At 43.7% G+C, this 25,048-nt stretch overlaps 2 protein-coding genes across 10 annotated transcripts in view; both read left to right on the top strand.

The window, feature by feature from the left end:
* Nucleotides 1–12,874, top strand: part of PRDM10 (PR/SET domain 10) — an 87,576-nt gene extending 74,702 nt beyond the window's left edge. For all 3 annotated transcript variants that reach the window (XM_019942061.3, XM_019942060.3, XM_073807982.1), the window contains exons 19-22: nucleotides 951–1,091; nucleotides 3,327–3,495; nucleotides 7,093–7,196; nucleotides 9,917–12,874. In XM_019942061.3, coding sequence (XP_019797620.1) covers nucleotides 951–1,091; nucleotides 3,327–3,495; nucleotides 7,093–7,196; nucleotides 9,917–10,114 — 612 coding nt within the window. In that variant the 3' untranslated portion in view covers nucleotides 10,115–12,874. The remainder of the gene's footprint in view (nucleotides 1–950; nucleotides 1,092–3,326; nucleotides 3,496–7,092; nucleotides 7,197–9,916) is intronic.
* Nucleotides 12,875–13,837: 963 nt separating this feature from the next.
* NFRKB (nuclear factor related to kappaB binding protein) overlaps nucleotides 13,838–25,048 on the top strand; it is a 36,595-nt gene continuing 25,384 nt past the window's right edge. The window contains exons 1-4 of one of the 7 annotated variants that reach the window (XM_073807984.1): nucleotides 13,905–13,955; nucleotides 15,009–15,162; nucleotides 16,302–16,457; nucleotides 18,461–18,662. In XM_073807984.1, coding sequence (XP_073664085.1) covers nucleotides 16,323–16,457; nucleotides 18,461–18,662 — 337 coding nt within the window. In that variant the 5' untranslated portion in view covers nucleotides 13,905–13,955; nucleotides 15,009–15,162; nucleotides 16,302–16,322. Of the gene's footprint in view, nucleotides 13,956–14,263; nucleotides 14,631–14,687; nucleotides 15,163–16,301; nucleotides 16,458–18,460; nucleotides 18,663–25,048 lie in introns of those variants that run through there. The other 6 variants (XM_073807985.1, XM_073807986.1, XM_073807987.1 and 3 more) reach the window with 6 other exon arrangements.

The raw sequence follows: 25,048 nt of genomic DNA on the forward strand, positions 1-25,048 counted from the left end.
TGAGCCTCTTCTGAACCCTTACCCTGGGCACCCAGGTGGACTACTTGGTGAGGAGCCTGTTTGATCAGCCCCTACCCAGGCATCAAATGACGTCTCTCAGTTGGAGGTTGTAAGGAATAATTGTGAATTTTGACTATCGCTTAGTACCTTATTAGTAGCAAGTTATAACTGTTCCTTCTACAAGGTAATTAATACCTCATTCTTACTGATTCAGGAGCTAAACGAAAAAGTCCTCCCAGAACTATTGTTTCATTGAATTATACTAAGGAAATGTACTCAAGGCACACATAAACAAACGTTTTGCTTTGAAATAAATTGGACTCTGAAAATTTAAAACTAATATGAAAGCAGGAAAGAGGAAGTTGCCACTGTCATTGACTATTCTTTATCTTTTTTTTTTTTTTAATAGGAGCGTTCTTAATTTTAGGCTTTGGAGGAATCTATGAATCCCTGAAGTTGTCTGTAAATTATGATATATATGTACATTATTTTAGAAAAAGGGTCTGCACTTTCATCAGATTCTCAGTTGTCTGTGATACATAAAAGGTTAGGAACCACTGTTTTAGTGGTTAAGTGTGACAAGCTGAAAGCGAATTTTCTCCTTTGATCTCTTTTAACTGATAAAGGGTAGGCCATTAAAATTAATTGAAACTTAAGGGAAAAAAGATTTTTGATTCCTGAGAGCTTCTTATTAGGAGCTATATTCCCTCATCTCCTCCTCTTCCAGAATGAAATCGCGTTACTGTCTTATGGTTAATAAGCATAATTTTTAAAACTATTTTTTTCCTTGATGCTTGGCAGCTTGGCCCCGGTGTGGGCCCTCCGGGAGTGAGCCCCGGCTCTGAAGCCCTGCCTGTTCTGCTGCTGGGATGTTGTTTTAGCTACACCTTTTCTTTGGAAGGCTTTCCTTTAACCTTAATCAGCGTGGGTCTGGGTTTCTCCTCCCGCAGGCCACTTCCCCTCACCAGTCCCAGCAGTCCACGGTGGACGTCGCCCAGCTCCACGACCCTCAGACCTACACACAGCATGCCATCCAGGTGCAACACATCCAGGTCACGGAGCCCCCCGCCCCGGCCGCGCCCGCCTCCCAGGTACGCTGCTCCCACTGACTGCTCCAGGGACTGGTCTCAGGTTCATGTGGCCTGAGGGACCCTGAAGATGTACTAAGAGCGAAGACATGCAATCTTCACACCTGGTCTCCTTGACTATGGAAATGATATCATTATTTTGCGGGCCTTTAAAGAGTCTCACCTCTGCCTCCAATTTTTCTGTTGGTATTAGGGATGCACTTCCATTAAGTGCTTAGCTTCCCCTGTCCAGATGGAGCCCTGGGCTCTGATCTCGTAGAGACAACATTGGCCTTTGCTTCCTGTTCTAAATGGCTGTATGACAGTCAGCAATTGCTAGGCTGTTTCTATAATTTTGGAACAGTGACTTCGTGGAGTATTACTGTGTTTGTGTGATAGAGACTATCATTGAGATCACAGAGTTACATCCATTCAAAAATGTTTATTAAATTCTTACTCTTTGCAGGAAACTTTTCTAGGTCTTGCCCTCAAGGAGCTTAGAGTCTAGTAGGGATATAACACCTATATATAAGTAAATAGGGCATGAAATGAAGGTATCTGAGCCGTAAAGGATGCCTGTAGACCCACCCCTGACATTCCCAGGTTCCACAGCACAAATGAAGGCCTGCATACCACCATCCTGAGTAGTTAAATGTTTCAATCAAGTTCACAAATCATTAAATAAACATGTTCTGTCTTCCCTGCTTGACATAGGTACTTTAATAATGATAAAATTGAAAAATATACATAAAGTAACAATGGCTACTAAATAACATGGATAGTGCCAATTCAAAATTAAATGCATTTTTCTGCCAAACACATGGTTGGCACTGGCAGCAGCCCGGTATGGGTGGGAGGAATGGAGGAGAAAGGATGTCTCTCTCTCTTTTGCTGGCTCCAATTGCTGTGGAATCCATAGGATAAACATGCACTTTCTCTGCCTTCCTATTTATTGGGGGGTGGGGGGAGGCCTGACATCTGATCGCCCCTCCTCTCCACCCCCCAGTAAGGTTTCTGGTGACTTCTCCCAGCCCAGGACAGGCAGCCTCTATCCACAAGGGGCCGTGAGTTTCCCACGCCCACTAGCTTCACACTTCTAAGTTTCTCAAAGGAACCCAAGGCTGGAGGGCCAGGACAGACTCAGTTCCTTGTCAGGATGAGGTGGCCCAGGGACAGCCGTCCCCAAGCCTGCTTCCCCTTTCTCCTCACTCAGGCTCCTTCCTGCACTCACAGGGCCTGTGTACCATGTGGACACCCCATCCCACGTGTCTCAGCTCCATCCACACCCCTGCAAATGGTGATCCACGGCCACCCCTTTGGTCCCAGGTGCCCGAATACCGTGAGGGGGGCCACATCCAGGAGACAGGACCCCTGCAGGAGGCCAAGCCTAGGGAAGAGACTTGTGTGGGTCCCAGAAGTGGGTGCAGGGCCATTTCCAAGGTCTGTGAGGCCTCACGTGAGAAGGGCACAGCTGGAGAAGGGCCAGCCAAGATCCCTGCAGGGGTCCCTCTTGCCTGGGTCTGAGGACCACGTGGATGTGCCATTAGGTTAGCGGAGTACAGGTGAGGGAAAGACGGTGTTTAGCAGGGAATCAAGGACAATTTTGTAGAAGTGGTGTTTGAATTAGGTCTTGAAGGAGGGGTATGGTTTTGATATGGTAGCTGGGGAGGCATTATGATCTGACCACACTCTCACTGTGAGTAAAGACACAGAGGTGGGAAATTGTGGTGTATTTGTAAAGACTGTGTAGGTTAGTGACAGGAGATGGTGTTTGGAAACAGCACCGGAGCTGGAGCGTGGAGGGCCTGAATGGCAGATAGATAGTGGGGCGGGGGCTTTATCCTGTAGGTGGACTGTATCCCCGTGTTTATCTCCACTAACTGGGGGAGTATCCAGTGCACATCAATGGGGATTCTGACTTCCGGATTCTACTTCAGTTTGTGTTACAGGTTAGCTTTGTGACACCGGCAAGTTATTGGGCTTCTCAGGGTTTTTTTTTAATGTAATGAAGATAATTATACTTTCATTCATTTACTTTTATAACAAGCATATGGAAATTAAGTTTTTGGATACCCTTGTAGATAATCCTTTGGAAACTAGGATTTCCTAGTTATGATTGCTTGTCATGACTTCTGTTCTTTTTAAAAATATCACTAGTTGAGCAGTGCTCCCTTCAGTGTTACAGTCCTCATGATCACGATGTACTTTCTTCAGTGGCTAGTTGACACTTTAACGCATCCTGGTCTCTTTTCTCTCGAGGTGGCAGGGCAGCCGCTGAGCCCCTCCCCGCAGCAGTCTCAGCAGGGGCTCAGCCCCTCCCAGGTTGCAGGCAGCTCCTCGCAGGGCCAGGCCCTCCAGCAGCAGCCCCAGAGCACCACGGTCCAGCACACGTACCTCCCCAATGCCTGGAATTCCTTCCGCGGCTACTGTAAGTGAGGGTGGCCCTCCTGGGTGCGGGTGGGGAACCTGCAGCCATGGGGAGGAATTTCATCAGCTTTATCATCCATTTTATGGCTTAAAGGGTCATTGGCCATTTTCTACACTCTGCAGAACCTGTACTTCAGTGAGTTTCATGGCACAATTCAAGGCGGCGTCTGATTCAGGGCCGCCCTGAAATGACATTTTTCCAAGACTTCAGGAATATTGCTGGAGGAAGTGTAGGCAGGTGGTTTAAGTAATAGAGCAGGTGGATTGAGGGTATGAGGTCACGATTCACCTCTTCCACCAATATTTACTGAATATCACTGTGCTAGACCCTGCATGTACGAAAGATGAATACTGACATTCGTATAAGTAACACAGCACAATAATAATGTTAGCTAACGTTCATCAGGCTCTCACCATGTGCCAGGAGTGATTCTAAACTGCATCTATATCACATCCAGTATTCACAACAACCTCCTAGGAAAGTACAATCGTTACTTGCATTTTACAGATAAGACAATTTAGACGCCGTGCAACTCGTCCAAGGAACATAGCTACTAAACAGAGGCCTGGAACCCAGGCAGTCTGGCTCCAGATTTTACACTGTAAACCAGCCCACTGTGCTGCCCCTCCTAACGAGATAGTCATGGGCTCACAGAGACAATGATCTCTTGGAGACAGATATATGAGTAGCTGATTTCAAAACCCTGAGGTTAGTGCTACCAGAAGCAGTTTAGCCTGACTGCCAAAGGTCAAACACGTAAAAAACCTTGGTGAGGACAACAGCCTTGGGTATGAGCTGAAAAGTTTGAGACCCTTATCATTGAAGATCTGGGAGAAACAGTAACAGTTAGAGCTCAATAGTAGGAGCTAGGAGGAATAAGGGCTGTGTTGATCTCTCTCCTACCACTGATTTCTTTTTTTGGGTCCATCTCTGCTGTGATTGGTCTTTGGCTGTGTTATATAGATCTGGTTGTGGAGACCAGGCTCAAAGGCTACCATTTAGTTATCTTTACCATCTATTCTCCTAAATATTGGTGGTCACAATGAGAGCTGAGTCTAGTTTCTGTCAGGGAGGGACTCCTCCTCATGATAAATCCCAGTAGAATCCTGGTAAATAGATAGACATTTATACTCAGTTTAATTCCTATGAGAGGAACGTGGAAATGATGCTGACAGCCACTGTAACAATAGTAAGAACTAGCATTCTAACTTGATGAAACAATCTGAAAATTTTTATTAGGAAAAAAGTTTAAAATATACAAAAATAGGGAATTCCCTGGCGGTCCAGTTTTTAGGAGTCCATGCTTTCACTGCTGAGGGCCTAGGTTCAATACCTGGGGGGGGAACTAAGATCCTGCAAGTTGCGCGGCACGGCCAAAAAAATGTGTGTGTGTGTGTGTGTGTGTGTATACACACACACACACACACACACACACACACACACACACACACAAAATAGAACAGTATAATGAGCGCGCCTGTACCCATTATCCAGCTTCAGCAGTTATCATGGCCAGTCTCATCTGATACGTACATGCTGTCATCCTCTCCCAGTCCTCCAACTATATAATAATTCATACCATTTCATCCATAAATTTTTTTTTAAAAACCCCACAACTCTAAGTGTCGTTATCACACCTAAAAATAAATTACAGTAATTCTTTAATACCATCAAATATCCAGTGTTCATATTTCTGTGATTGTCTCATAAATGTCTTTTTTTAAAAAATATTTTATTTATTTGTTTATTTGGTCGTGCTGGGTCTTAGTTGTGGCATGCAAACTCTTAGTTGCGGCATGTGGGATCTAGTTCCCTGACCAGGGATTGAACCCAGGCCCCCTGCATTGGGAGTGTGGAGTCTTAACCACTGCACCATTGTGGAAGTCCCATAAATATCTTTTTAATAGCTGGTTTTTCAAATTGGGTTCCAAATAAGGGCCATACATTGCAATCGATTTTACCTTTTGAGTTTCTTTTAATACATGTGTTCTTCTCTCTTTTAAGTTGCAATTAACATGTTGAAGAAACTGGGTCGTTTGTTTGTAGAGTTCCCCACATTCTGGATTTTGCTGTTGACATACCTGTATTGTCATTTAAAATTTCCTCTGTCCCTTTTATTTCCTATAGATGGGCAGTTAAGCCTAGAGGCTTGATCAGATTCAGGTTCAGTTTTTTTCCCCCAAAACACTCCATAGCTGTTGGTGTGGAGTTCCATCGGGAGGCACATAATGCTTTCCTGTCTTTTTCCTTTGCTCCACTATTTCAGTAGGGATTGCAAAGTTGTCATATGCTATCATTCTTTATACACTTATTGCTAGAAAACTTCCATAACGAAAACAATTTTACCTTAACCATCAGGTTACTCTGAGGTACAATTTGTACAGGAACCGCAGAATAGATGCTTTAAATACTCGGCTCATCTCCTTTATTTAGCAGTTTTCAAAATAATGAGTTGTTTCCTAGTATTATCCAAGGTGACCAATGCCGGGCATGTGTGTTTTAGTATCGCTGGGTACTTATGAATTTCAACCCACTGGATGTGTTTCAAACCACTGTAGTCAGGGCTTCCCTGGTGGCGCAGTGGTTAAGAATCCACCTGCCAATGCAGGGGACAGGGGTTCGAGCCCTGGTCTGGGAAGATCCCACATACCGCGGAGCAACTAAGCCCGTGCGCCACAACTACTGAACCTGTGCTCTAGAGCCCGCGAGCCACAACTACTGAAGCCTGTGCGCCTAGAGCCTGTGCTTCGCAACAAGAGAAACCACTGCAACGAGAAGCCCGTGCACCGCAACGAAGAGTAGCCCCCGCTCGCAGCAACTAGCAAAAGCCCGTGCACAGTAACAAAGACCCAACACAGCCAAATATTAAATAAATAAATAAATAAATAAACCCATTGCAGTCATTATCCTTGTTGATGCTCAGATTATCCCATCTTTGGCTAGTGGGAACACCTTTCTGTATCTTTCCCGCATGACTCTGCAGTCTTTTATAGGGTCTTACACGCTGGTATGACACCAGATTCCATGCTCACCTTGTACATTTCTGACCCAGGTTTGGAATCAGCCATTTTCCCAAGAAGTCCTGGTTCCTTTGAGTAGAGGATGTGATTTAGAGGCTGTCAGCTGGGTGCTAGGGTGAACTCTGTTTTTAATTAGCTTTAATCACACGGTAGTGAAGTAAAATTCATGTTAGACCAAGTTGTGATCGCTAGGCAATAGTGGATACATTGTGCCAGTAATCAAATGTGACTGTAAAAGATAAAAATATTGAGCTAACAGGTGAATCTTTGGAACTTCTCTCAAGGTTTTAAAATTTTTGAATATTTATTTGTCTTTCTGGATATTCAGAAGCCACATTTGAAGGAGATGCATTGATTGTTTCCGACATTTGGTAACTCTCTACTAGCCTCATGTGATCAATTCTTAAGCAAAGGTGCTTTCGCTGTATCAAGAAATCATATCAACATAAGACTCTCAGAGCAGGCAAATCCATGGAAAGTGACTCAGTAGGGAATATGGTCACTCGTTAGGTATTTGTTTCTACAACTTGAATGAAAATCTGAGACCACTGAACTATGGTTCCTTCTTGTTTTTCAGCATCGGAGATTCAGATGATGACGCTCCCCCCGGGTCAGTTTGTGATTACAGACAGTGGCGTGGCAACTCCGGTCACCACTGGCCAAGTGAAGGCGGTGACTCCAGTAAGCTGTGCTGCTTGGAGGGTTTTCCTGTTCCCCACGCTGCACCACCCTCGCCCTCCCCCATCTTCTCCCAAACTCTTCACATCTGAGTTAGAGGCACCTCCTCTGTATTCCTATAATTTCTTGTGGTGCTATATTATAGCACAGTTTATTTTTTTTTAATTTTATTTCTTTTTTACTTTTTTCTTTGAAGTGTAGTTGATATACAATGGTGTGCCAATCTCAGCTATACGGCAAAGTGACTCAATTTTACGTATATATACATTCCTTTTTACATTAAAAACTTCTGTATTTTTTAAAATATTCTTTTCTGTTATGGTTTATCCCAGGAGGTTAGATATAGTTCCCTGTGCTATACAGAAGAACCTTGTTGTTTCTCCATTCTAAATGTGATAGTTTGCATCTGCTAACCCCAAACTCTCAGTCTGTCTCTCTCCCTCCCCAGCCCTCTTGGCAACCACAAGTCTGTTCTCTACATCTGTCAGTCTGTTTCTGTTTTGTAGATAGGTTTGTTTGTGCCATATTTTAGATTCCACATGTAAGTGATATCATATGCTATTTGTCTTTCTCTTTCTGACTTACTTCACTTAGTATGATAATCTCTAGTTGCATCCATGTTGCTGCAAATGGCATTATTTCATTCTTTTTTATGGCTGAGTAGTATTCCATTGTATATATGTACCACATCTTCTCCATCCATTCCTCTGTCTATGGACATTTAGGTTGTTTCCATGTCTTGGCTATTGTGAATAGTGCTGCTATGAACATAGGGGTAGCACAGTTTATTTTAATTATTGGTTTACTATCTTTTCCCAGTAGGCAATTAATTCCTTGAAACCTAGGTCTTTGTCTTTATCTTCAGTGCTGTTGCACAGGAGGCTGGGCTATAGCAAATGCTCAATAAAGATCTATTCAATTAATAACTATAATGAACCTCCTAGATCCATGTACATATATATATATGTAGATAATCATCTTTTTAATGTGCTTCTTAGAAAGTATATGAGTCTTTGTGACTATTGGTCCTCGATGTTGATTATATCTGCTACCTCTGTTTTTATCTTCACTGGTTTCTTCTGGCCTGCCAGTGTTGATTATATCTGCTACCTCTGTTTTTATCTTCACTGGTTTCAGTGTTGAAACCAGTCAATGTTGATTATATCTGCTACCTCTGTTTTTATCTTCACTGGTTTCCTCTGGCCTGCCAATGTTGTCAATGTTGATTATATCTGCTACCTCTGTTTTTATCTTCACTGGTTTCTTCTGGCCTGCCTCTGGAAGACAGAGTGTGTAAATTAAGAAAAATACTCTTAAGTGACTAGGGATATTGAGATGTTCCCAGGGGAAGACTATTTCCCAAGAGGCCTCAAAGAGTAGCAGGGTAGTCTAGTGGCCTCAGAAACCGGATTTATTTATTTATTTTTCAAAGCACACTGAGAGCTCACCCATTTCTCAGCACATGAATTCACATTAACTAGACTTAGGAGAGATGTATAAATCCAGAGTAACACTATTGTCAATGGAAACAATAACTAATATAAAATGGAATAGTCTCATTGGCATGATCAGTGAAATTTTTTGCTCTTTGTGGGGACTCACTGACTCTACCTTTTCTTGGCCAGGAACCCACTTGGGAAACCGATTATATAGCCAAGGATGTTCCCTTCCATCTGCCACAGTATACATACAAATTTGATGTACAGTTTTGTTTACAGATTCTCTGAAGCCGACCTATGAACTGCCTAGGTGTCCATGGACCCTTGGTTGAGAACCAGCTCCCTCCTGCTAGAGAAGGACCCACACAGGAAACCAAATCCTGATCAAAGGGTGGCTTGATGAGTGTGGACTCAGAACATATGGCCCTCGATAAATCAAATGGGTATTTGGCTGTGGCTTTCTCCCTGGACAGTGCTTGGAAAGGATGCTGCCAGAGTTTTCCTCTGTGACTTCTTTTTTTCTCAGCCTGTGTAGCTGACCAATTCTCCCTCTTACAGACACATTCTTTCTTTAAAAATGTTAATGTAGGGACAGAGTTAGCTGCAGGTCTATGGACATGTTTTTTTCATGATCAGAGGGAAAATGAAGAAAAATTAAGACAACGTATGTTTTCATAAAGTTAAATTTATTCAGTGCAAAAGACTTTTATTCTAAGATTGTGTTCTTCCTATGCTTTTGAGTGTTAAAATGTCCCTCATTTGACAGTAGCATTTAAAAAATGATTTTACTTGGCAAAATAAAATTTGGGAACATTTATTCTTACTTTAATTTTGCTGGTCTTTGAAATTCTGAAGTCTGGGAACCACTGATCTTGACTTGGGCATCATTCTGCCTCTTTAAGGAGAATTTAAATATCTCTCCTTTGATCCATTTTGTATTAATCTTAAACATTAATTGACAGATAGTCACCTTATTTTATGAATTTCTAAATTCTCAGGGACAATACCATAGCACGTTTCCTTTGCCAGGTAGGTTACCATCATGATGCAAATTTCTGTCCCTGAAGTTCCTCACTGTATCATTTGGTACGACCAAGGTGCTCCCTTAAGTTACCTCTGTAGTCTACTTCTCTAAAGGAATTAGGCAAAGCATCTCCCATAGGCACCTAGTTTGGTTCCCCATGTAACATTTCTTTGCATATTCCTTCTCCCCACCGTGCCCCCATAACTCTACCCCCCACTTTAGCCCTCAGATTTCTAAAGATCTTTTTCTTCCCCCTCTAGGGTCATTATGTGCTATCAGAAAGTCAATCAGAATTGGAGGAAAAGCAAGCTTCTGCTCTCACTGGTGGAGTCCAGGTTCAGCCAACTGCACATGGTGACTTGGACCCCCAGACCACCAGCCAACAGCCCACCCAGTACATCATTACAACCACCACCAACGGGAATGGGAGCAGCGAAGTGCACATCACTAAACCTTAACTTCCATCCTTGAGCCAGAATCAAACAGTCATATGTCTGGAACATCTGGAAGCTTCTGACACTTAGAACTCTTTTTTAAGATTTATCACTCAAGAGTTTGGAAATCACAGTTTTGACGCTTATACATACACTGGGGCTTATTTTGTCAAGGTCATCTTTACCAAATGGACTCTTCAAACCCTAGGAGTTTCTGCCAAGGAATGGAGATCTTTCAGGGGAAAGTAGATTTCAAGACAGAGAAACCTTGCCTTGCTCTTGAGTTGGTTTTTTAACCCATAGATAAGCCTTACTTTTCCTTTGTGGAAATATTAAGCAGTGTATTGTGTTTGTACCAAAGGTGGATAAAGGATGTGCCAAGTCCATGGCCACTGGACTTGTTGATTCCAAGCCATGGCACCAAAGGCGAAGGTGCATTTTATGGGCGTGTGTTAGGTCATAACTGCTTCATCTTGTGAGTTTGCATTCTCAGTAACTTAACAAAGGGAGCCCATTGAATATGAAAATTAAAATGATGAAGCAAAGGTTTCATCAGTGATGGTCTGAAGGAAAAACTGTTACCTAAATTTTTCTTATTGCTGATTTTTTAAAAACTTGCCTTTTTTGGAAAACCGTTGTTGGGCTATTGGTAGTGCTTTCCACAGACCCTGGCCCTCAGTGGACTAGGCCAGAACCTCATGTTCTGATAGATTACTTTATTACTCCACAACTGTGGACTCCCTGTACAAGAAAAGGATGCTTGGTGTCAAGAGAATTTAGACCCCCAGGTTACAGGTTGGCCTCCCATTCTCTGGTTGTACTTGTATGAAGAAGGAGATATTGGAGATGACAGTAGCAAGAAAATGATACTAAAACAACTATATAGAGCATAAAAAGCACTGAGACCTTGTCCTGCCTTTCAGGATCCATTTACCACTCATTGGTAAAGGGTGAATCCTTGCTCGTACTAGGTGTACCTGCAACCCTCGCTCACAGCATGCAGTGTATTTTAGTACTTCTAATGCTGTCTTAAAATGAACATTCTTTCAGGTTGGATGGAAAGGTGGTCCTCCTTATTGCTTAACACTTTCAACTTTAAATGTATTGCAATTCATCTGGACCTTTTGGTAAGATGACTAACTTCACACCTAGGGGAAAAATAAAAATGTGGGGACCATTTATAATACGTTAGAGTAATTATAAGGGATCTGGAAGGAATCCAATCTTAATATTACATTGTCAGTTGGGAGAGGGAGAAAAACTGCCTCAGTGATAGCTTTTCTTATCATTGTTCCTGTTTGGGAGTCTTATTAGCTATGAATTCAATGGGGAAAATATTTCCCTTCTTTTTACTGTACATTCCAGTTGTGCACATAAAACACTGCAGAAATCAGTATGTAGTTTAACAACTTTTTGTGACATACTAATACATTTTTAGAATAATTATGGCATGGTAGAATTTATCATTCCAGAACAGAAAGACCTACCTTCAGTTTCAAATGAAGTTAAATAATTTATTTTATTGACATTTCTGGGTAAAAACTGGTTCTATAAATTAAGAAGTATAGTAGCTTCTTTATGGTAAAGATACCTTTTTGAAAAGTAAACAATTCTGTGAAGTAACTTTACTAATATGTAGACTTTGCACTTTATTATTGAGACCTCATTCATTTAGTTATCCCTGACAATTTAGGCACTAAGAGAACTTGAGAGTTACTTGGTAATTGTGTAGAAAATGAAAATGGACTCTATATCTTTGGTAACAGAGGTAATGCTGATGTTTTCAATCGAAAATATTGACTCAGTGTCACAATATAGAGATTTTTGAGTCCCAAAGTCCTACAATGTGATGATTATAAAGATCCTAGTGTCCAGTCTGGAGAGACTTGCTAGGTAAAGCATATTAGACTTTCCCAAAGGTCCAGTTTAGTTTTTATAACTTAAATTTGGTCCTGTTGGTTCCTTTTTAATTTGAACCAGCAAGGTATTCCTCCCTCCCCTCAGGAATAACTTACTGATTAAAATGGAAAACTATCACTGAACGGAATGTTCATTTTATGCCAGTTATTTCAAGTTTTAAAATACACAGAAGAGAAAAAGGATTGCGGAAGGACCTCTGTTTCTTTCCCATCTCAGTTCTTTTTTTTCCCTTTTGTTTTTTTGTCCTTATGTGGAATACGACTCTAAAACTGATTTGTATATTATCAACCAGAGATGCAGGTGTGGCAGTCAAGCCAAACAACATTGCTTTAAGATCAGGTATTCTGTGTATTTATTCTAAGGTAATGGCTTTTCAAAAGGACTTGGATTTGAAGAGATGGCAGATTATAAGCCATCTGAAGACCCAATTTGGAAAAAATGTCTGTAGCCAATGTTTATACTGTGGCCTCGCCTAAGACGCACTGGCACTGTAGACTTGGATCAGTGCAGTGTGAGCATTTTGGAGTAGGTTACATAGAGATTTTACATTTTTACTGTTTCATTTGTGCCCACATAAACAGATATTTCATCCTGTAAAATTCCTGTTATTCCGGAGAAACCTATTGTTTTGATCTTCTGGAACTGTTTTCTGATTTGGAATTATCCTTTCAAAAAACTCTTAAGATATGTAGGGCTAAAAAGCACTTCATGAGATGCTGAAGCTGACCCACAGGTTGAAAATGTTGACCCTATCCTGTTATTTAAATGTGAACATTTACTGTACATTCAGTGAGTTATAGTGTTAATAGTCTTGTGCTACTCAGCAGGTGTAAAAATTAATAAATATTTTTTTTAATAAACATCTTTCTGTTTGTATGTGTACAAGAGCTTCTGAGATCATTACTTTTTTTAAAAATAATACAACTTACATTGTTTTGACTCTTTGGTTCACTCTGGTGTGGTCAGAGACATAAGGTCAGGGAATTTATGGATGGTAATATGGAATGATGTTCCCCTCCCCTTTTACTTGGTGGTTTCTAATTCGAGACCCCTCCCAACAATCTAACAGGAACTAGGGGCAGGCACTCAGCCAGCTCGGGAAGAGCGATTGGCTTTATTTGGAAACCACTATTTGCCAACCAGGGAGGAACACCAGCTTGACTGACATGTTTCCATTTAGTGGAGAGAACTGAGGATGCTCTCTGCACGACAGGTTGGAAGTAGCTGTGAGAGAAGTTTGAATTGGTTCTAAGTAAAACCTAGTTTATAAGAAGAAAGCGGCCTAGATTCTTAACGAGAGGAAGATTAATCGAGTTTGATTAAGAAAATGTGTTTCTTCGATGTGTGTACTGTCTTTCCGGACGTCGAGGGTCCAGGGACCGGAGAGAGATGGGAGAGAGAAGTGGGGCCACGCCCGGGTGGGTTGCAGGGCACAGGCTCTGTTTCGCGTTCTCCTCAACGAAACTCGAGAAATCGCAAAATGGGAACTAATAGTGCACACAGCTGTGGTACAAAGACAACGATGGAAAGTGCTCAGCCTAGTGCCTGGAGCAGGCTATGAGATATGCAAACGTTAGCTAGTAAAACGGCATTCACTCACTCATGGGCTCGGGAGCCTCAATTCGCGGCCAGGTGACTAGCGACACCACCCCCCGGAAGCTTCTAAGCCAGGTGAGACCAACGAGATGCCAGCAAACTGCATCCCAAGGCCCAGCCCCGCGAGCTCACGCCTCTCTAGGTTAGGCCCCGCGAGCCCCGCCCCTCCCCGCCCCCGGCACTTCCAGGCCCCGCCCCATGAAGCTCAGGCCCCGCCCCCAAGCCCCGCCCCTTCCGCCGCCCGAGCCCGGAGCGTGCGCGCACCGAGACGCCTTGCGGGAGCGAGCGCGTCAGGGAACCGGCGGGCCGAGAAGCGCAGCGGGTTCGGAGACCAGCGCCCGCGGCGCGGGTAAGGCCGGGCCGGGGCGGTGAAAGGGTTAAAGTGTTGCCGGGGAGCGGAGGGAGGGAGCGAGCGAGAGTCTGGGCCTTCGAGGGTCGCTGCTCCTGTGGGCACGGGACAGGGGAGCGGGCGTGTCGGGAGGCGGGTGGCCCGGGTGGGTGGGGGTTAGAGTTAGGCACGGTGTTGGGGGAGGGGCTGTGGGCGCGGAGGTGCGGTTTAGCGGGGCGGGACCCGGGCCTCGGGCTTGTGAGAGGCCGGCTAGGGAGGGGTTTGCAGTTTGGAGCCGGCGGTTGCTCCGGAAGGAGTTTGGGGTTTGGCTTCTGAGTTGGGGAGGGTCCAGGAGGGAAGGTTATCCCAGGTGCAGAGGAAAGGCCGTTGGGAGAGGCCTATCCCGGTCTAGTAAAGGTGGACCTTTTTGGTCCAGGACGCCGCAAGACTTAGAAGTCCTTGGCTTCCGGTTTTCAGCCCTTTGGAAGCTGCCTGCTTTTTGTATTTTGAGATCCTCTTCAGAATAGTAGCAGGGCACAGGTTGCCACTCGAATAGATTAAATTTAGCTACACGTTCACTAATTGAAGTGAATTGAAGTGAAGCTTATTGAAGAAACTAGCTTCACTAATTGAAGTGAAGCTAATTGAAGAAACTTGTGAGCAAGTTGTGAAACAGGTGATCCTCCTGAGAGTCAGGTAAAACACTGGCTTTGCAGCTCTTACCCTCTTCTGTGCCAGTTCTGGCTATAAAGAGGACTTTATTCTGAGCATCAGGTTGCATCTACACTTCTTTTCTTTTTAAAAGTTTTGTTAAATGCAAATGCCATGTGCTTTCTTACCTGCAGTCAGTTATTTAGGCACCAGGGGTGTTCAGGATGCGGTAGTTCATCATGTGGTGAAGGGTGATGGGACACAGTTGCTTGGTGACAACGCAGCTGCTTTGAACACTAATCTTTCCACTGTACCTTTACGTAGATCTGACATCTCTTCCAGATAACTTGAAATAATTAGTGCAAACGTGCTTATTTTAGTAGTAGTATTACAAGTCTACTCTTTATCATTTGAGAGTTTCAGGATGAGAAGTCATTACATGACTACGTGAAGTTATATAAAGGCATCCACCTGGAGGTTATTCATTGCAGGATTCCAGGATTGGAAATAACAGTAGAGAGGACCGGGTCCAGCTCTCCTTCATCTTATATAGATAAGGAAATTGACAGCCTGTGAGGTAAGATTTGCCCAAAGTCACTGAGATGAGGCTAGGAGTTTGGTGTTTTCTGTGTTAAATCTGTTGTTGTTTTTTTTTTTCTCCTTTCTATTTGGTAGAAATCAGAGAGAGAGAATGGTTTTAGCAAATGTTTGTGGAGTGGTTGAATTCAGCCTCCCTGTGGCCCTGTTAACTGTGGCTTCAGCTGTGCACCTGATTCCAGCCATCAGCCTTATGAGATGCTCTCTGAAAAAGTTTTCCTATGTACTTTTCTAAAGGTAGCCAGCAGTGCTTATTTGTTGCAGGAAGGAGAAAAATAGCATTTCATCTACATGGTTATAAGTATCAGCTGGACCAACTAAAGTGGGTTGGCTGCTGACTTTGCTGGCTGTCCTGGTCAGGTGCTTGGATCCTACAGAGTTTATGCAGACTGATAAAGTCATATTAAGATGCTTGCTTTTCCTGATTTAAACTGAGAGTTTATCCAGGAGGTATTGTATGTAGTGTTAAGAACATGGGTTTGCAGTCATGCAGACTTGAGTTTCAGTCCTACCTCTGGGGTTGGGCAAGTTGCTTATCTATTTTGATCCTAGGTTTTAGTATCTGTGGAATAGATGTAATAACCCTATCTTGCACACTTACAAGAATTAAATCAGGTGTATGAAAGGCCTGGCGCTTAACAGGCCCTCATTAAATAACTTAGTGTTACTGTCTGAATTTTACTATTCTGTGGATTTTCAGTGAAATTTCTTTTGTGAAGGAACAACAGCTAAAAAAAAAAATAAATTATATTGGAGTGAGAGATTATTGGCCTGGGAAGTCTAAATTATGGACCGTGATCTAGTTATTTAGTCTTTGAGTCTCATTGTGCTCCTGTGTAAAATGGAGGTGTAAGATTCTATAAATTGGGGAGTCACTGTAGAAGTATTCTGAGTAATGAGAGACCTACTGGCTAAGATCTGAAATTCAGATGAGGATGCAATGGTGGAAGGGAGGGAGAAGAGCTGTTTAGCTGTCGTTAGGGTGTATGGATAAGGCAGAATAGATTTGAGATTGAATATTTTCTGGGCCAGAATATTTTGTGGAAGAGCGTTAGTATCAACAGATCCCTGGGACTTCTGCCTTTCTGTCTCGAGGTCTGACTGCATTTATTTGTCTAGGCTACCCGTGGAACATAAGCAATGGATTCCTTGGACCATATGCTGACGGATCCCTTGGAGCTGGGCCCGTGTGGAGATGGCCACGGCACGCGGATCATGGAGGACTGCCTCCTGGGGGGCACTAGGGTTAGTCTGCCCGAGGACCTTCTGGAGGATGTGAGTAGTGACAGCGGCACCATCTTTTTCTTTCTAGCAGTTCCTCTCAGCCTTTTCCACACTCTGCAAGTTTTCAGTCTTTTGTGCTCCCTTCTTTCTGATTTTCTACATTGCAACCAGAGTGATCTTTTTTTATTTTTAAGTTTAAGTCTGTTTAATAGTGTGATTAAGGAAGAAAGTATAAGCTACATTCTGCATGTTTAGTAACATGTAACTCTATAATGACATAAGCCATATTTGACAAGATAATTTTCAGCAGTTAGCAAAAGTTTTATATTTAAGGGCAGAATTGTGTATATCTTTACATTAGAATGTTTACCCATGTTGTGAATCATGAAACAAAACGCAAACATATTATCTCTGTCCGTAAGGTAACCGACTTGCTAGTCAGTTAATAGTACCTTCCCTGGGATAGCATTAATAGTGTGCTTTTGACCGCTTTTCACAGGCAGTCATCATGATTGTTATGGTGGCATTTATTTAGCGCTTATTATGTGCAAGGCACTAGGGATGCTGGAACGTGTTTATCATCTTGTTTATTTTGCCATAGTTCAAACATATGGACAGGCGTAGAGTATCGTATGGCGAACATCTGTGCATCATTCAGTTTGGGGAGATAATTTCATTTAGTTCTATTTGGTTCAGATTTTTCTTTCATAATGTGTCAAAAATTGTAGATAAAATTAAAGCCACCATTTTGCCCTTATTCCCTCTCCTACCCTAAGTAACAGGTACTGAACTTGGTGTATTATCTTTCCCATTCATGTTTTCTTTGCATGCTCTTTCAAGTAAACCTCTTCATGTCATTCATTCAGCCAGCAAACACTTGTTTTATTGAAATACCTACTTTATGCCAGAAACTGAGCTGCCAGGAATCAAGTGGTATGCAGAAACAGGTTTGCAGGGGGAGATCTTGGCCAGGGAGCCAGAGGAGCTTTGGTGCCTGCTTGCTGAGACGCCTGGCAGGTGGCTGATTTCTGGGTTCTCTCCTGCTTAAACCCTTCGGTGGCTCCCCATTGTCCTTAGGATAAGGTCACAAGTACTTGACATGCTTATAGGTCCCTTGCTCCTCTCTCTGCTGTCTGCTGCTTCCCTTTCCTTCCCTGTTGTTGAGCTAGCCAGACGTTGCCTGAACTCTTTTTTTATTTCATTTATTTATTTTTAAAAGTATTTATTTATTTGGCTGCATCGGGTCTTAGTGGTGGCACGCAGGACCTTTGTTTTAGCATGCAGGCTCTTTTGTTGTGGTGCACGGGCTGTAGAACGAGCAGGCTCAGTAGTTGCAGCACGTGGGCTTAGTTGTCTTGTAGCACGTGGGATCTTAGTTCCCCGACCAGGGACTGAACTTGAGCCCCGGCAGTGAAGTCCTAACCACTGGACCATCAGGGAATTCCCAACAGATCTCTCAAGTTTTTTGTTTTTTTTTTTAAGTTTATTTATTTGTTTATTTTATTTTTGGCTGCGTTCGGTGTTTGTTGCTGTGCGTGGGCTTTCTCTAGCTGTGGCGAGCGGGAGCTGCTCTTCCTTATGGAGTGCGGGCTTCTCATTGCGGTGGCTTCTCTTGTTGTGGAGCATGGGCTCTAGGCACGCGGGCTCAGTAGTTGTGGCTTGCAGGCTCTAGAGTGCAGGCTCAGTAGTTGTGGCGTGCGGGCTTAGTTGCTCCGCAACATGTGGGATCTTCCCGGGCCAGGGCTCGAACCCGTGTCCCCTGCATTTTCAGGCGGATTCCTAAGCACTGTGCCACCAGGGAGGCCCTGACCTCTCAAGTTTTGAGAATTGAGTAAAGATCAGAGGAATTTTTGTTTAAAAAATGTAAAAACTTGGATGACGGTGATTTTTGCACAACTTTGTGATTGTACTTAATGCCACTGAACCATACACTCAAAAATGGACAAAATGGTAGATTTTATGTTATGCATGTGTTATCCACTTATGCACAAAAACTTAAAAACTTCATTTTTTTTCTTGCTCACTTTTCCTCCTGCTTTTCCTGATTCTCCCAGCCTGAGATCTTCTTTGACGTAGTCAGCTTCTCAACGTGGCAGGAAGTACTGAGCGCCTCGCAGCGCGAGCACCTCCAGCAGTTTCTGCCCCGCTTTCCTGAGGACAGTACTGAGCAGCAGGATGAGCTCATCCTCGCCCTGTTCCGTGGGGAGAACTTCCGCTTCGGAAACCCTCTGCACATCGCCCAGAAGCTTTTCCGAGGTGTGTAGCTCAGCATTCTTGTTTTGAGAGGACTGGAGGGTGGGAACACACCCACTTCTGTGCGTACTCCTTTCTTCGTTTTGTTCTATTTTTATGTATAGACACTGACTCCAAGTACTTTCATGCAACACTTTGCTGCCTAGGCCGTTCTTTTTTTTTTTTTTAATAAAAATTTTTAACTTACATAGGAAACATATAAATCATAATTGTAATGCTCATTGATGTGTTACATGAACTCAGCTGTGTAACCACCACCCAGATCGAGAAGTAAAACATTATTAGCATCTTAGAGGCACCCTTTATGACTAGTCTTCAAAAATTATTAAAAACAGTTTACCATTTGGTTTATCACATGGATGTATGTGTGTGTGATGCACATACACGTATTTTTTCTGCAGAAAACCTGACACTTTACCACCAAGCACCTCAGCGTGTATGTATCTCTTAGCAAAGACATCCTTCCACATAATCACAGTCTTAAATTCACCCCCAAGAAACTTTACATTGAACAAGTAATAGCCTAGAATGTCCCATATTCAGATTTTCTCAGTTGTTCCCAATGTCAGTTGGCCTTTATTTATTTATTTATTTTTAACATCTTTATTGGAGTATAATTGCTTTACAATGGTGTGTTAGTTTCTGCTTTATAACAAAATGAATCAGTTATACATATACATATGTTCCCATATCTCCTCCCTCTTGCGTCTCCCTCCCACCTTCCCTATCCCACCCCTCCAGGTGGTCACAAAGCACCGAGCTGATCTCCCTGTGCTATGCGGCTGCTTCCCACTAGCTGTCTACCTTATGTTTGGTAGTGTATATATGTCCATGCCTCTCTCTCGCTTTGTCACAGCTCACCCTTCCCCCTCCCCATATCCTCAAGTCCGTTCTCTAGTAAGTCTGTGTCTTTATTCCTGTCTTACCCCTGGGTTCTTCATGACATTTTTTTTTTCTTAAATTCCATATATATGTGTTAGCATACAGTATTTGTCTTTCTGTTTCTGACTTACTTCACTCTGTATGACAGACTCTAGGTCTATCCACCTCATTACAAATAGCTCAATTTCGTTTCTTTTTATGGCTGGGTAATATTCCATTGTATATATGTGTCACATCTTCATCCATTCATCCGACGATGGGCTCTTAGGTTGTTTCCATCTCCGGGCTATTGTAAATAGAGCTGCAATGAACATTGTGGTACATGACTCTTTGAATTATGGTTTTCTCAGGGTATATACCCAGTAGTGGGATTGCTGGGTCATATGGTAGTTCTATTTGTAGTTTTTTAAGGAACCTCTATACTGTTCTCCATAGTGGCTGTACCAATTCACATCCCCACCAGCAGTGCAAGAGTGTTCCCTTTTCTCCACACCCTCTCCAGCATTTATTGTTCCTAGATTTTTTGATGATGGCCGTTCTGGCTGGTGTGAGATGATACCTCATTGTAGTTTTGATTTGCATTTCTCTAATGATTAATGATGTTGAGCATTCTTTCATGTGTTTGTTGGCAATCTGTATATCTTCTTTGGAGAAATGTCTGTTTAGGTCTTCTGCCCATTTTTGGATTGGGTTGTTTGTTTTTTTTGATATTGAGCTGCATGAGCTGCTTGTAAATTTTGGAGATTAATCCTTTGTCAGTTGCTTCATTTGCAAATATTTTCTCCCATTCTGAGGGTTGTCTTTTCATCTTGTTTATGGTTTCATTTGCTGTGCAAAAGCTTTTAAGTTTCATTGGGTCCCATTTGTTTATTTTTGTTTTTATTTCAGTTTCTCTAGGAGGTGGGTCCGAAAGGATCTTGCTGTGATTTATGTTATAGAGTGTTCTGCCTATGTTTTCCTGTAAGAGTTTGATAGTGTCTGGCCTTACATTTAGGTCTTTAATCCATTTTGAGTTTATTTTTGTGTATGGTGTTAGGGAGTGTTCTAATTTCATACTTTTACATGTAGCTGTCCAGTTTTCCCAGCACCACTCAGTTGGCTTTTAAATAGTTGGCTTTTAAATCCAGGATCCACTCAAGATTCATGTGTTGTGTTGGGATCTTCTGTCTCTCAGCTCCCTGAATCTAGGGCCCTCTGCCTTGTTTTCCTTGTCTTTCAAAATACACTTGTGAAGAGCCCAGGACACTTGAATTGTAAAATGTCTTGCTTTCTGGGAAGTTGTCGTCTTGCTTCATCATAATTAGTTTTGGGTTAAACATTTTGCCAAGAAAGAAGATGGGAAGTGTCATTTCTTTCTCATGCCTCCACTCAGGGGATATGTGATGTCAGTCTTGCATTGTTGGTAGGGAGGCTTTTGATCACTTGGCTCTGTGGTATCTGCCAGAGCTACTGGCTGTAAGGGCACCTTTTTCCCCCTGTAATTAAGAAGCAATCTGTAGGGTGATATTTAGGGACCATGTGATAATCTTATTTTCCAAAAGCATTTGTTTTACCCAGCGGTTTTAGCATCCACTGACCCTTGCTTGAACCGGTCATTACATTGGGGATTCCAGAATGGTTTGGGGCCACTCTTCAGTCACAGTTTGCTCTCTGTCCAGTGGAGAGGAGGAGAGGATGCTTCTTCCCTTCCCACTTTCTGGGGTGACTTTGCTTTGGCTGGAGGCCCTGAAAGATAGCACATCTTGAGTTTGTGAAACTGGACAGCTTGACAGCTGCAAAAAGACTGGAGGGAATAAGCTTATCATTTCAGACCGCATTATCTTAAGGTTTAAAATGAGCATTCCCTCCTTTGGTGGATCATTAAGGAGGATTTCCCTTCTGGTTGGCCAGTGTTTTATGTCGCTGAAGCCAGGGTCTCAGGTGGGATAAGCTGGTAGGCCTGGTTGGTAGTAGAGGCCGTATCAGGGACTGTGTGTAACGCTGGCACGTTTCCTTCCAAAACAATGTGATGGTCAGGTAAGGATGCAAACGAGGAATGCAAGACAGGAGTTCTGCGATGTCTGGTGTCATGTTTCAGGTCCCGCAGTGATGAGGACAGTTGCGTTACCACGGTTATTGTGGTTATGTGTCTTGACTGAGCTGGCATTGCTTTCAGTGTGCTTTTATTTTTGCTTATCTTTTCTGGTTCTGTTTTAAAAACTCACCTTTTCCATGAGTTCCAAGTGCTTGTCGAGCTGCCTTGACTTCTGTTTCCTCCAGGAAAGAGTCGTCATGAGCTTCAGCTTCCCACTTCCAGCCTCCCCCCAGCACACTGTAGTCGTTTTCCTCCTGACCTACTTTTGCTTGTCTCGGAGGAAGGATATTTTCCGTCTGTTTAAGATTAACCTCTGCTCTTGATCCTCTCATGTTTTACGTCCTCCAGGACCTCGTTTCTCAGTGAACCGTTCTACCATGTGTACTTACTCCACTCCTTTTTCAGCCTGTAGATGTGGTCATGGGTCTCACACTAAAAGAGTCCTTAACCATCTGTCCCCTTCATTGTCCTCTGTCATTTTCCCTTTTCTCCGAACTTCCTGAAAGGCATCCACAGGCGCCGTCCGCTGGTGGCTGTTCCCTATGCCTGCCAACACCTTCGACTTTCTAAACCTACAGGAAAGTTACAAGAGTTTATAGTTGACACCCGCATACTCCTTACCAGGTTCACCAACTATGAATATTTTGCCACATTTTTTTTCTTGTCAATATTGTACTTATTACCACTATTTTTATTTTTGCTGAACCACTTGAGAGTATTGCAGACCTAAGACTCCTGATTTTTCAGCATTCATCTTTGAAGAACAAGAACATTCTCTTAAGTAACCAGAACTGATCAAATTCAGAAATATAGAAAATACTGTATTTAATTTAAATTCTGTACTTAAATTCTGTGTTTCAGTATAAAATTTAACAGTGACATATTGTTATCTAATGTGTGGTCCGTATTCCTATTTTGCTAGTTGTTTCAGTGCTTGCTTCTTCCTCTGCTCCATTTCTTTTCAGTGAGTGTGTAATTTGCAAACAGCATATGGCTTTTCTGTTCTCTCCTTAACCCGTCTGTAGCATTTGATGCCTTGATCTCCATCGTGAGACTCCCCCGCTTTGCAGCTGTGGCCCTCCCCGTCCTGGCTTTCTCCTGTGCCTCAGACGCCCTCCCTGCACCCCTCTCTCTGCTGAGCCCTCATCCGCTCGCTATTCCTGCCTCTGCTCCTGCCGTTAGGCCCCCTCTCCCTCCCCGCCTGCCTGCTCTCACCCACCAGCTCTTCTCTGGGGGCTCTCGCTGCCGGGGCTGCTCTAGCCACCATCTCCACACAGCCACCAGCGTGAGCATCTCAAAACTTTGCTTTTCAGAGTGTTTACCAATTGCCTTCACTTGGAATAAAATTCACAGCCTACCAGGCTCTGTTGCCCCCGGTTTACCGACTTCTCCTGGTGCTGCAGTCTCTCTTGCCACTGCTCTCTGGCCCAGCGCCGCCAATAGAAATGTTACGTGAGCCACACGTTCAATTAAAAAATTTCCAGTACCGGGGCTTCCCTGGTGGCGCAGTGGTTGAGAGTCCACCTGCCGAAGCAGGGGATGCGGGTTCGTGCCCGGTCGGGGAGGATCCCACATGCTGCGGAGCGGCTGGGCCCGTGAGCCATGGCTGCTGAGCCTGCGCGTCCGGAGCCTGTGCTCTGCAATGGGAGAGGCCACAGCAGTGAGAGGCCCGTGTACCTTAGGAAAAAAAAAAAAATTTCCAGTACCCACATTAAGAATAGTAAAAGCGGGCTTCCCTGGTGACGCAGTGGTTGAGAGCCCGCCTGCCGATGCAGGGGACACAGGTTCGTGCCCCGGTCCGGGAAGATCCCACATGCCGCGGAGCGGCTGGGCCCGTGAGCCATGGCCGCTGAGCCTGCGCGTCTGGAGCCTGTGCTCCGCAACGGGAGAGGCCACAACAGTGAGAGGCCCGCGTACCGCAAAACAAAAACAAAAACAAAAACAAACAAACAAAAGAATAGTAAAAGCAGTTTAATTTTAATAATATATTTTCTTTAAGTTGAGGTACTCAAAATGTTATTTATTTTTTAAAATAAATTTATTTATTTAATTTATTTATTTTTGGCTGCATTGGGTCTTCATTGCTGCACATGGGCTTTCTCTAGTTGCAGCGAGCAGGGGCTACTCTTCGTTGCAGTGCATGGGCTTTTCATTGTGGTGGCTTGTCTTGTGGCAGAGCATGGGCTCTAGGCACGTGGGCTTCAGTGGTTGTGGCACGAGGGCTCAGTAGTTGTGGCTCACGGGCTCTAGTGCGCAGGCTCAGTAGCGTGGTGCACAGGCTTAGCTGCTCCGTGGCATGTGGGATCTTCCCGGATCAGGGCTTGAACCCATGTCCCCTGCACTGGCAGATGGATTCTTAACCACTGCGCCACCAGGAAGTCCCTTGAATTTTTTTTTTTTTTTTTTTTTTTTTTGCGTTACGCGGGCCTCTCACCGCTGTGGCCTCTCCCACTGCAGAGCATAGGCTCCGGACGGTCAGGCCCAGCGTCCATGGCCCACGGGCCCAACCGCTCTGCGGCACGTGGGATCCCCCCGGACTGGGGCACGAACCCGTGTCCCCTGCATCGGCAGGCGGACCTCAACCACTGCGCCACCAGGGAAGCCCTCAAAATGTTATTTTAATAGAGCATTTGGCTATCTTGGTGAGGGAAACTAAAGACTGAAGGAAGGTAACTTTGGAGAAGTACAGAGGCAAAGAAGTAGAATTTTCATCCAATATCTATATATCAGCATCAGTAGCATTGAACTCTTGCCTCTTTTCTTGAAGGTCAAATTCCTTATTTCTCTGCAACAGGCAGTGTAATGTGGTGGCTAGGAGCGGCTCTGGAGCTGGACTGCCTGGGTTCAGACCCGATTTCCCCTTTTATTAGCCGTGTAACCTTGCACAAGGTATTTAGTTTCTCCATGCTTCGGGCTCTTCAGTAAAATGAGGATGCAGTAGTACCTTCTTGGTGGGGTGGTTGTGAAGATGAAGTGAGTTAATATATGCACGGCCCTCCTTATATGGTGACAGTTCCATGTCAGGTCCTGTTCTAAGTGTTTGCTGTTATTCGTTACCTCGGAATATCATTAAAGTGGTTGGAATTAAAAAAAAAAAAAAGAAACGCCATGTACTTACTTCAGTGCCTCATTTTAGCCTTCTGAGGTTAGCTTTTCCATCTTTCCCCTTAGTTCACTTTGTAGCAGCCTGCTCAAATCTAATATTCCAAAACGGACCTCTGTCATCGCGGCTCCCACAACGGTACGAGTTGCTCGTATCCAGTGATCTAGGTACCATGCTCGCCTTCCTGCCCCAGCATCCAAACGAACAGCAGGTCTAATTTTTCTCCCTCGAAATATATCTGAAGTCTTTCTACTGCCGTTCACATAACCACTGCTCACTCATCAGCTAATATGTGCCAGCCATTCTTCAAGGTTCTGGAGATCCAGTCAT

This window comes from Tursiops truncatus, chromosome 8 (assembly GCF_011762595.2).
Source record: "Tursiops truncatus isolate mTurTru1 chromosome 8, mTurTru1.mat.Y, whole genome shotgun sequence".
In the NCBI taxonomy this organism is placed as follows: Eukaryota; Metazoa; Chordata; class Mammalia; order Artiodactyla; family Delphinidae; genus Tursiops; species Tursiops truncatus.